This window comes from Cebus imitator, unplaced genomic scaffold (assembly GCF_001604975.1).
Source record: "Cebus imitator isolate Cc_AM_T3 unplaced genomic scaffold, Cebus_imitator-1.0 Scaffold26, whole genome shotgun sequence".
In the NCBI taxonomy this organism is placed as follows: domain Eukaryota; kingdom Metazoa; phylum Chordata; class Mammalia; order Primates; family Cebidae; genus Cebus; species Cebus imitator.
This window is the reverse complement of record NW_016107341.1, coordinates 8896402-8909017: the sequence shown is the minus strand read 5'-3', so window position 1 is coordinate 8909017 and position 12616 is coordinate 8896402. Positions and strand designations below refer to the sequence as shown.

At 40.0% G+C, this 12616-nt stretch overlaps 1 protein-coding gene across 17 annotated transcripts in view; it reads right to left on the bottom strand.

Moving 5' to 3' along the window:
- MAGI2 (membrane associated guanylate kinase, WW and PDZ domain containing 2) overlaps positions 1 to 12616 on the bottom strand; it is a 1433352-nt gene that overhangs the window by 136227 nt on the left and 1284509 nt on the right. For all 17 annotated transcript variants that reach the window (XM_037736560.1, XM_037736552.1, XM_037736554.1 and 14 more), the window contains one exon: positions 8393 to 8641. In XM_037736560.1, the coding sequence (XP_037592488.1) occupies positions 8393 to 8641 (249 nt within the window). The remainder of the gene's footprint in view (positions 1 to 8392; positions 8642 to 12616) is intronic.

Genomic DNA, 12616 nt, shown 5'->3' with positions numbered 1-12616 from the left:
TTGGTACAGGAAGACTGGATTGTATGTAGAAAGTGTGGTCTTTCTTGATGTACTTTGCATCATTAGCAGTCATCTTCCACTCTTTCCTTAGCCCCTGGCTACCTCATCAAACAGAAATTAAGTCAGAATAATAAATGTGGAAAAACTTACTTGATTCAAAACATATTATATCAGCATGGACAATGAATACAATCTTATCTTTGTTGTATATGTAGGCTTTCCCAGAGATTTTGAGGATACTTGCTTATCTTATGGCTTCAATTAGTTATAGTAGAAGCCAGATATGAGGGGAAAACTGGTGTTTTATATAGACTCCCCACCCCCCATTTCTCCTGCTATGAAAGCACTCACAGCAATGTTGGGGGTGATACCATACTGCCTCCTGAGTGAGCCACTCTCAGCATAATCAAAGCCCAGAGTAAAAGTATTTGTGTTGTTGAAGGAACCCAAACCAGAGATTCATTTAAGGAATAAGAGAACATTATATATTGAGAAGTTCGTTAAGAACTCTGAAAGGGAACTTGTTTGTGCAAACCAGTAAGAAATAGAGAAATGAATGAGACTCAATTTCCAATTCCAATGTTCAACCAGGTGGGTATTTCAGTAGCTCTAGCAATGACTTTTGGAGATGGAACATTGATGGGTCAAAGTCTATAATGACATAGAGAAGGTGAAGGCACTAGGATAAGCACCAGTTGCATCTATTTTCTGTGTGTGTGTGTTTTTTTNTTTATAATTGGTTTTTCAATTGTCACCGAGGCACCTTAATGGCTTTTTACAAATTATTTGTTGTATGACAACACTAATGGAAACCAAACTGCAAAGAAAGAAAAAAAGAAAAATTAAAAAAAAAAAGAGAATGAAGGAGAGGAAGAAAAAGGAAGAGGGAGAGAGAATGGAAGTGTTGCTTTATTGCCCAGGCTAGAACGCAGTCTAAAAATGGGTATTGAAAACTTCTTTTATACCAATAATTGTGCTTAATAATGGAGACAAGAAAAAATGAGGGAAGAAAATAACAAACAAGCAGCCAACCAATATTTCATTTAAACCTGTAAGTAGATGTGATGTGGTGCTAATAAGAGTGTATATTTTGTGTATTTAAAGTGAAGAGTTCTATAAATGTTTATTAAGTTTACTTGTTCCGGATCTGAGTTCAAGTCCTGGATATCCTTAATTTTCTGTCTTGTTGATCTGTCTAATATTGATGTTGAAGTGTCCCACTATTTTTGTGTGGGAGTCTAAGTCTCTTTGTAAGCCTTATGTATCTGGGTGCTCCTGTATTGGGTGCATATATATTTAGGATCGTTAGCTCTTCTTGTTGCATTGATCCTTTTACTGTTATGTAGTGTCCTTCTTTGCCTCTTTTGATCTTTGTTGCTTTAAAGTCTATTTTATCAGAGGTGAGAATTGCAACTCCTGCTTTTTATTTGTTTATTTATTTTTGCTCTCCATTTGGTTGGTAAATCTTTCTCCATCCCTTTGAGTCTTTGTGTATCCTTGCATGTGAGATGGGTCTGGATGCAGCATACCGATGGGTTTTGGCTGTTTCTTTTGATTGGGGGATTTAGTTGATTTAAGTTTAGGATTAATAATAATATATGTGAGTTTAATACTGCCATTTGATATTAGCTGGCTGTTTGTTTTCTGTGTTTTTAAGGCAATCAATGAACAAACCTCAATATGGAGGTTTGAAGAAAATTCACTGCCACAACCCAAACCCCAATAAAACCTAAAATGAATGACTAATTGGTTGCTATTTAGAGGATTTACTGTATGTAAGGCAGAGCTTTGTAACCATGATGCCCCTGAAAGGGGTGTGCCCTAAATGTTACAGGTGTGCCAAGACAGCTGGGGATGGTTGGGTGAGCTTGGTGGGAACCAGGGATAGAGCCTCCTGGTAGACTGCCTTTTGTCCCCATCAGCCTCATTCGTTTTATCTCAGCGTATTATACAAATGTCATTGTTTTACAAGTGTGCCAGGAAGTGAAGGAGCGAGAAAAAACGCTGCCTTTTATTGCCTGGAAAGGGGAGCTGAGTTAGTGTATTTCAGTGATTGTTTAAGATCATTTCTTGACAGAGGTTGAGATGAACAAAAGAATTCAAAGTGTTAGGAGCCACTTTCATTATGTAATCAAAGGTAAAAGTAATACAAGTTAAAATGATAGCTTAAGCTATTGAAAAATATAACCTAGGCCACAAACTTACACAATACTTTTATACACACCAATAACATTAACTTAATACCTTATTTTCCGTGCTGATTCATGGCATCATGTTATTTAGAGCTGGAAGAGGCTGTAAAGATCATCTTCCCATACATTTTAAATGACAAAAGGGCACAGGAAGACCAAGTGGCTGCTCAAGGGATACAGTATTTGGTGGACAAGCTGGAGTGAGCCTTGGGCTCACTGTCCAACGTTCTTTTAATGTAGTTTAAATCACCTGGTTTTAAGGCAAGGGTAGAGAGACCTTGGCTTTTGTTTTACTTTGTGCCTCCTCTAAATTCAATGATTATTCAGTGGCTGCATGGTTGGTAAGGTGACTTTTGGTGGGAAAAATCCTAACTCACATCACTCCTATTTCTCCTATTTCAGTTTTATTTAATCATTTTTAGGAAACACACTCTAAAATGTCATAAAAGACCTGCTAGCAAAGTTTTAAAATCTTTAGGGTAACTTTTAATCTCCATAGCCTATGGACATCACTACGGACTTTGAGAAAGTCACCAGGATGCTTTACCAAAGATAAGTAACTCCTTCCCTGAGCATCAGATTGCAGTGGCTTTAGGAAGAGTCAAGAATGACCAGGTCCAAACTTCAACCCATGCCAGAGAAAGCACACATGTGGAAACAAAGATTTTCAGCACCAGTCCTGAGCTGAAGGATCGTGAGGAGCCAGCAGCATGCTGACCAGTGATGTACTTGCAGATAGAGGCAGAAGATGAAATCAGCACCATGAGAGGAACACCAATGAAGGAAGGAAGGATTGAAAAGTTTGTTCCCCTACTGCTGACTGTTTAGATTGCGGCTATGACCACTGTCCTGAGTACGTTCTAACCTGCTGCTTGTTATCTTATATCTAAGTTTAGAAATTCCCCCAATAGCCTGTCAACCTCCACCACTGATACCAAGCTGCCGTGTGTGTTCACCCTATATATTCTGACATAACCTTCCTGACAAATGACAGGAAAGGTGGAGACTTTCAAATTATAGAAAAGAGCTACTTTGACTTCATTACTTGTGCCAGAGCCTTTCTTGGGAACCTCTGGTGGGGAAGTAGGTTTGGTGAGGAGGTAGGAAGCACCTATAAGGGCATGTGTTACAGCTCTGTAATAAAACCTGGATGTCAGGACTTGGCTTTTAAGTAGGGGAGGACCAAGGATCTGCCTGTCAACCTGACTGCATATAGCCCCTGGGACATTTTACAGAGCAAGCATCTAATCCACTCAGAGTCAGAGGCTACCTGAGTCTTCCCTAACCTGTGCATGCAGACCTCAGTGAGAATGAAAACAGTTAATCAATGGCAGGAAATGCTTCGAACTTCACAAATATACCACAGTTATTTGTTTTGGTGAAGTTTCTAACGTTATTTCAAATTTTCTATGTTTATCAATAATACAGCAATGAACATTTTTTGCATGTAAGTCTTTGTTCATATCTTTTTAAGAACTTAAAATGAAAGTACCTATTACAGTTTATTTTTATTCAAGGCTCTGGTCTGGAAACCACTTTAGTTTCCCTTGGGCTCAATTTTAAGGTCTGAAACAAAGACATAATATTTTGCATAATGGGGAAAAATTGCCTAGGACGCTTCCCTGTTGGCACTGTAAGTCAAGAAGGATATTCTGGCCAGGTACAGTGGCTCATGCCTATAATCCTAGCACTTTGGGAGGCCAAGATGGGCAGGTCATCTGAACCCAGGAGTTGAAGACTAGCCCAGGCAACATGGCAAAACCCCGTCCCTACTAAAAATACAAAAATTAGCTGGACATGGTGGTACATGGTGGTCTCAGTTACCCAGGAGGCTGAGGTGGGAGGAGATCACTTCAACCCAGGAGGTGAAGGTTGCAGTTAGCCCAGATCATCATGACACTGAACTCCAGCCTGGACAACACGGTGAGACAAATGGCTCAAAAAAAGGATATTCCTGCACTACAGATGGAAAGCTTCTTAGCTTCTAAAATGTGTCTACTCTCATGCAATGGTTGGCCTACTGGGTCACTGAACTTGGAAAGAAGAAGCTTGCTCCTTCATTACACTGATTGATACAAAGTTTCTTCCTTATTTCCTGGGGAAATAATAATTTGAAAACAAATCTGTAAGACTTTGGTAAAGAACATTACTAAATACCAGGAAATAACTAAGTCAGAAACCCTAACTCCCAATTTCCCAATTAGCTGAGCATCACCCATCCTTGGCAAAGTTGTTGTCTTAGCTGGAGAAGGTATGGGCGTATCTCTACCCACAGGAGAGAAAGTTTACATTTGGGTCCTTCTCTCCTCTCTTCTTTGATAATATTCAATAGCAACATGTTTGCAGGGAGATTCTAAAAGGCATTGCCTCAAGTCTGAATTTTTGATGATTTCCATGACTTTTATAGCTCATTGGCTTGTGAATTCTGCAGATATGAAGCCGCAATTCTAGCCTGAAGCCTCAGCAAAGGCATCTCAGCTGAACTGGCTTGGCCGCCAATACTCCAGCTGCCCCCATTGCTGACCTAGACTGCAGTTTGATGAGTGGTGAGAAAGGCTGAATGTGGGGAAACGGACAGGGAGGGGAAGCTACCCTCAGAGATAGGCTCATCTGTGGCCCAAATTTAGCTGCCCTGGGAGAGTGGCTGGCTCTGACTAATGGCTAACAGAACCTATAGCCAGAGTAAACTCTTCACTACTTGACAAGACTGAGCTGGTGGAATGAAAGATGATTCCTAGCAGTGATGGTGGTCTAGATAGCCAGTGCTCCTCTAAGCACTTCCAGATACTCATTAAATGCTCATGGCAACCCCACAATAGAGGTATTAAAATGCTCTTTTCTTTACACAGAGGAAACTGAGGCCCAGAGAGGTCATGTAACTTCCTCAAGGTCACATGGTTAGTGAAATGATAGAGCCACATTTCAAAGCCAGGTAGTATGATTGTAGCACCTAGGCTGTTAACCATGGCCTCTTCTTGCTCAAATGTAATGGTGCTCCTGTCAAAGGCAAAACAGCACTTAGTCCACCAAGAAAAAGCTTCAGAAGCCACGAAAAAAAATCAGCGAATGTGGTAATAATCCTTGGGCTGGAGTAAGACATGAAGAGAAAAACAATGCAAACCCTGGGAATGATTGTGATTCTTGAGCACCTGGATAGCATAAGCTTCTGTCAGTCTCACGTAACCCAAGAACCCTTCGTATTTTGATCTTGGATATGTGGCACAAGAATGGCTTTTTACTAATCAGGAGGCATTTTGCATTTTTCTGCAAAATCAGAATTCAAAATTATTACAGATGTTAGGTATGAGGTAGCATCAGCTCCAGGAAGCTTTTAGGTGCATGTTGCAAATTATATACTGAAATGCAACGTACCATCAGTGAATAGCTGCTTTTGCCACAGAGCGGGGCAACTTGCATTTTACACTCACCAAAGTGAAAAGAAATAGACATGTGAAAAAAGGCATGAAGCAGCATGAGCTCTAGGATATATTTCTACTCTCCAGGGTGACGTAAAATAATATCATTTTGAAAGCGGTTAGAATTAATTTTTTGAGGTCAGTCTGATGTCACTTATTATGAAGAAAAATTCATATGTGAATTATAAGAATTTGTACCTATTATTTTCCAGATCTACTTATGCATGGATTTTATTTGCAATAGAAAAAGCGTTTGTGGTTTCTTTACATAGTAAGTGCATGTGTGTGCACGTGTATACACACACATTCCCCTATACATTTAGAAATAAGGCTGTCATACTTCAAATAAAGCTGAGACTTTAAATACATGCTAAACACTTTCATTGTGGCAATATACTTTTTATTTTTATTCTAGTCCTTTAGTTATTCTGCCCCAATAAACAATGTGAAAGACTGGAATAACTGCAAAAGCTCTCTGTGAACACTTTCTTCAAGTGTAAATTATTGGAAGGCTTTTTTAACTCATGAAAATCCTTAGTTTTGTATCCTTTTAATCTTGGTGAATCCATCGTACTGACAGAATTCTGCTTTTAGTCTATGCTTAAAAATCGGATTTATTTCTCCAGCTTATCATGAAGAAAAGGAAATGAAATTTTACTTTCAGATGTATGTAATTTGGATTCTGCACATATTCGCTGAGGTTTAATGCTTCTGTAGTTTTCACTTCTGAATTTGTCAAGGCTTAAGCTAAACAGGGCAATTCTCTCCATGAGGTTCTGGTGGGTTTTTTTTTTTTTTTTTGGATAACATTATCATATAAAGTTCTTATTCATTCTCAATAACTTTATTTCTTGAGTATTATTTAACACTCATCCCTCCCCTATCCCACATGTGCTAGAAACGCCCACGGGCTATAAGAATTTTAGGACTACTACATGCGTGCATTTATTTACTTTCTCTTAATGCTCCTTTATTCTCATGTTTCCATACCCAATATATTGGGCCAAATCATTTCAATATGAAAAATGCACAAATTTTCCTATCGCTTCCTCTATTCTATTGCTTGCAGTCTGCTAAATGAGCTCTGGAAGAGTGTTGCAGAAAAGAAAAACAATAAGGAAGCCTGAGAATCTGCAAAGGTGACCAGCTGGAAGACAAATAAGGGCTATGACTGTCACCTGTTGGTTAATCTCATAGAACTTTAGAGCTGGAGGAGCTTCAGAAATTGCATTCATCTACTTTTCCCCCCTCTACTGCCACCTAGAGGAGGGTGAAACTGCCTTTGCAAAATTGTAACTGAGGAAACTATGACAGTGAGAGAAATCAGACCTAACCGACTCCATCTTGCTTCTAACCTTTAGGCTATCCTTGTTCATTCCTGGGTGTAGGCTGAACTAACTTTGGGAAGGAATTCAGTTCGTGGTTGGATCCAAACAAAACTGATAATAGCCCTTTCCCTAAAAGACCCCCCTTCTTTCCTGGGGACCAGTCTGCCTTTGTAGGACTAACAAATTAGCTATAAGATTAGAATTACAGTTTAGAGGTCTTGTAGCCTCTGGCTCCTAGAGTCTGAACCTCCCAAAATTTCTCTTGGGGATAACATCACTATCGTAAAATCTAAGATCAGTGCTTGAGATATTTTGCAGATCCTGCACTTAGTGTCTCTCAGCTGACACCACCCATACCAATAATCTGGCTTAAGCAGGTCTGCCATCCCACCCAGGAACAGAAGACAGCAAGAAAACCATCTATGATTCCATCTCCAACCTCACCAATCAGCACTACCCACTTCCCAAGCCCCTACCCACCAAAGTATCTTTAAAAACTCTGATCCCGAATACTTGCAGAGACCGATTTGAGTAATAATAAAACTCCATCTCGTGCACAGCCAGCTCTGTGTAAATTACTCTCTCTCCATTGCAATTCCCCTGTCTTGATAAATTGGCTCTGTTAGGCAGCAGACAAGGTAAACCCATTGGGCAGTTACAAAGGTACCAGTGTCTCTGGACACCCAGGGATGTTTAAATGGCCTTTTGACTATGTCTCATGATTCCACTCTTGCTTTTTCCCCAACCCCCAACCCTTTGCTTTCAATTTCCACAAGCATTTAGACTCATCTTTTAAAAATATAAATCAGATTTCAGTCCACTGCTTAAAACCCTCCAATGGTTCCCACAGACTTAGACTACAGTTTTGAGACTTCCTATGGACAGCACAGGAAGCCGGCACAGTGTGGCTCCTGCCCGGTTCTATGCCTTGGTCTCCTGCCACTCTCTGTTGCTCCTCATACTACAGCCACACTGGGCTTCTGTATATTTCTTGGATGCCAAGCTCCTTTCCACCGTAAGCCTTCTGCCTGGACTGATTTTTTCTGCAGATCCTTTGCATGTCTGGTTCCATTCTGTTGAACAGTTCTCAATCAAGTTACTTTCTTAGAGAACATTCCCTGACTAACCCATAAAAAGAAGCACCCCTGCTTTCACGGCAACATTACCACATCACTCTGGTTTTATTTCTTCCTAATTTACAAATGAATGAAGAGCTTCTATAGGGGTCAAAGGGTTAAGAGCATTCATTGTGTTCTTGCCTTCTTCTTGAGCCAGAGGTCAGCAGCTTTCTGCTAGTCAGTGGTATGGATGCCTTATTTGTGCCCACAGCCTATGGCTTTTAGACTACATAGTTATGCCCCCGACAGTTTTCCGATCTAGTTGTCCAGTATCTCTACCACTGGAACAAATCAGAACAAGCCCCCTTATTCAAATGCAGGCAAATTTGGGCACTTACTTATAGTAGATCCAGACTCAGGCCTGTTCAGGGAGCTGATGATGACAAAGCCAAAGCCCTCGTTCTCTTTGCGGTGAATGACCACATCACTGGTCTGCAGGCTGTGGGAGGCGAAGCCTTCAGGAGGAGAGGCATTGCTACTGGGGGCAGCATGGTTGCTGTTGGTGTAGGTTGCGTAGTCACTGCGTGGAGAGCTGTGGTGGGTGGATACAGAGCCTGGACTTCTCCCGTTTTCTGGGCAGGGCTCCCCTGGAGAGAATACACCACACACGGACGGGTAAGCAATTACTTGTCAAGGGACTCAATGAATGCTTCCTATGTACTAGGCATTGTTCTAGACACTGGTATTGTTACAAGACTGGTTGACTTGATTCTGTTTCTCCCAGATACGCAGAGCATTTGAAAAACCTCAGACCTAGGTGTAGAGCTTCCAAGGTCTTGCTCAGCTCTAGTTTTTATAGCAAACACAGGTAAAACCCCTCATCAGCCTCCTTTGCATCTTCTTCTTGTGAGAACTGCAAACCCCTGGGACAATACCTAGTTTTAGATATTAAGGTTCTTCATTGCATAATAATAATTTACTGAAGATGGTCACAAAACAAGTAGAATCTTAAACTATATGGTGCATAAGAATCACTTAAATAAATTATAAAAAAAGTACATCTTCACGGCCCACCCACAGAATGTTTTTTCAGTAGGTCTGGGCACAAAAATCTGCATCAAGTTTCAAGGCTACACTTTGAGAAATGCTACTGTAGATGTATTATAATGAGGGTTAACAGCTCAGGGGCCATCCATGTAAAGTTAACCATCATGCATTTTTCTAAAGAGCTGTAGTTCTATTTTATAATATTCTGCTAGCTTAGAAGTGTGACTTTACTTCATGTATGTGGAAAATATACTTCTTAAAAGTAGTTTGCACAGCTTTTTGTATATCAACCGTATCACAATGAAGTGGTTTAAAAGAATAAATAAATAAGTTGAGATTTTTATTAAAAAATATTTTGCTCACTCTAGGATCAAATTAAATTTCAGGCTCTGAAATGATGAAGCTTGAATCTCTAAGGAGCTGTTGAAAGCCTTCTCCATTTTACAGTCCATATTAATATAAAATATACTCTGTTATCAACCAGATAAGCCAAACCAATACTTTCACGAGAAAGCCAGCATATTTACATGGAGAAATGATAGAAAGTTGGCAGCCAAAAGAAGCTAGTTTTTGAAATGAAAGTTTATCTGTCACCCAGAAAGAATTTTGTCATTTTAATTTAATACCTGGGTATTGGCACTCTGATGAAAAGAACTGAAGCGGGCACCTAGAATAATGTAATTATAACTAGAGCTGCTTTCATTCCCAACTTAAAATTTGATTAGTGTACTCAAAAGATGTTTATGGAACAGAGGAAAGATGGAGAATAATCACCATTAATTATTCCGTTTTGGGTCCCTAGATATAGTATCCTATTTAGAAACTCTGGAAGGTGTTGCATATGGCGAATTAAAAATCATTAGCAAAAGTTCCAATGAAGGCTCTTAACCTTATAAGCCGCAATTCCATTTTGAAATAAAAACATCAGGGAGAAGAAAACAAAGACTGCAATGCAAGAGGTGTTTTGTTACATCGATTTCTAAAAAAAAAACTGCATTTGTTTATATACTTAGATTTTTAAAATGGTCTTACAAAAATGTACTCATTTCTTGTTTGTAATTACAGAATGAATGAGACACAGGCTGTTGCTTGTTATTATTTGATAAATTTGATTTTTCTTTAAGATCTAATTAATCATGTTTAAATAAAAGAAGAAAATGGATGCTTTTTATAAGAAATGTACTGAGGTCATAGAAGGACAGAATGTCAATGTCAAAGCCTTTCTTTGTTTTCAAACAGAATTTAAAACTTCGCTTGTAAAACGTGCCCTCCCTACTGGAACACATCATCCAAAGACAAGTTGTCTTGGCGCATCACATATCTTTTATCAGTCCTTGTACAAGTTGGAAATAAAGTGATTAGAGATAGGAAGAAGAAAAACAAACAATTATTATGGTGCTACATTAAATTGAAAATCTCCTCGAGCTATTGGACCAAATCAGTAACTAAATGTCATAGGGAGTGACAAGAGATCTCATTTTCTGGCTGTCATATTTTAGGAGGTTGAGAGCTGTGGTTGTCAGTAGATCAGCAACAAAGAAGAATTATCTGTCTTTGCAGTAAATGGCTGGGAGTGGCTGCATTACAGGTTCTAGAGAGAAAATCATTGACTAAGGCAATGTGAGCATTCTCTGGGTAAGAGAAAGAATCATGTACATTAATAGGATACTTTTCTATTGGCTTTGGACTTCTCTTTCAACTTCCAGAACAAAGTTCTTTATCTTTAGCCAAATGAACATCTTTAAAATCAGGAAGTTAAGAAGACTTCGAAGTTCTTCTGGGGCTTGTTCTGGGCCCTTGACGCTTGAAAACTGGTCACATGATTGTCTTTCAGGGATTGACCCCATATCATTTTTCTACTCGTCTGGCTCTGGACCCAAGTGAGACTGTCTTCTTTCCAACAGTCCTTCCTACTGAAGGGCATTAACAGCCTTTTTTTTTTTTTTTTGAGATAGAGTCTCGCTCCGTTGCCCAGGCTAGAGTGCAATGGTGTGATCTTAGCTCACTGCAACCTCTGCCTCCTGGGTTCAAGCAATTCTCCTGCCTCAGCCTCCCAAGTAGCTGGGATTATAGGTGCCCGCCACCAGCCCAGCCAATTTTTGTATTTTTAGTAGAGATGGTGTTTCACCATGTTGGCCAGGCTGTTCTCGAACTCCTGACCTCAGGTTATTTGCAGCCTCGGCCTCTCAAAGTGCTGAGATTACAGGTGTGAGCCATCGTGCACACCTGTAGTCTTAAATAAGACCAATAGTCTTATTTAATCATAATATGGTAAAACACCATAAAGTGACTAAATATCATGTATTATATAATTTTTAAAAGAAAATTCACTAATTTCCAGGATCCCTGATTCATTCTTCTAGTTCATACACAAATGGCTGCATAGAATTCAGTCGGTTAGTATCTACTCAAGTCAAATAATTAACTTTTAGGGTAAGCTGCTTTGTCTCCACCAGTCACAGTGGAACTCATCACTGCGCTAAGAGAACATCTCCCATTGGGATTGTGGGAATCATTGACAATGCCTGCCAGGTGAGATGGTATAGACCAGGACATTTAACTATTGGCCAGAGGCTGTTCCTGGTCTGCACAGTGCTGGCCTGTACTTCATTTGAGAATTGTTAAAACTAATTGCCAATATTTGTACATAGGGAGACTGTATAGAAATGCTGATCTGCAGTTTCTCTTGATATGTTTGGCACCAATTGGCTGGAGCTTGGTGATGGCAGCTCCCTCAACTGGGTATGGGGTTTGCAGGTCACCATAGTCCTGCCCACTCCCCAAGACCTCTTGCAAATGTCTCATTTACTCATTTATTCATACAGTGAGGAATTCTCAGGGCTGAAGGAACTTGTTCAGCTGGGCCCTTAGTTTCTCTTCTAGACCACACACTACATACCAGGATTCTAGAATTCTGTAACCATATAGACCTTGCATCTAGGGTGTGCCTGGGTCTCTTCTCAGGACTGTCCCTGAAAGGATGAGAGTGTTGCAGACAGGCATATTTTGCCTTGAAGCATGGCTGAGGCAATGGGATATATGTATGGACAGAGCTTGGACATGTGGGCTGTGATGTCCACATGCATGTGCACCAGGTCCCTTGTGGTACCTCATGAGGGAGGAGCAGCCCACAGGTTGTGGCCCTGAAAATGTTAGGGGCTGGCCTGCCTACAGGCATCTGTGCAGACATTCCCAGTTTATACTCCTCAAGGCAGACAGCTTATTTAAGTGGGTGACATGGTTGCAGACAAAGAACAAGGGAATACATTTAGAATTGGTGAGAAGTGTAGTAACCAGGATCAGGGAATGCACTAGTACCTTCGATACTTGCTAAACTTTTCCTCCATCTGCTAAGATAACCTCCCATTTCTTGGCATTAGGCCAAGAATGAGACTTTCCCTTAGGTGTTAGAGAAAAGATGCTGATAGCTTTAAGACTGACTCTAACATGTTTTGATGAAGTCATAAAACGTTCTTTCACATCAATTCCAGATGTACTTTTTAGGAAATTTCTCAGAGACATGATGTGCATCCAAATGTGCCATTAGGTTGAATATCTCAAAGCTGATCCACTGA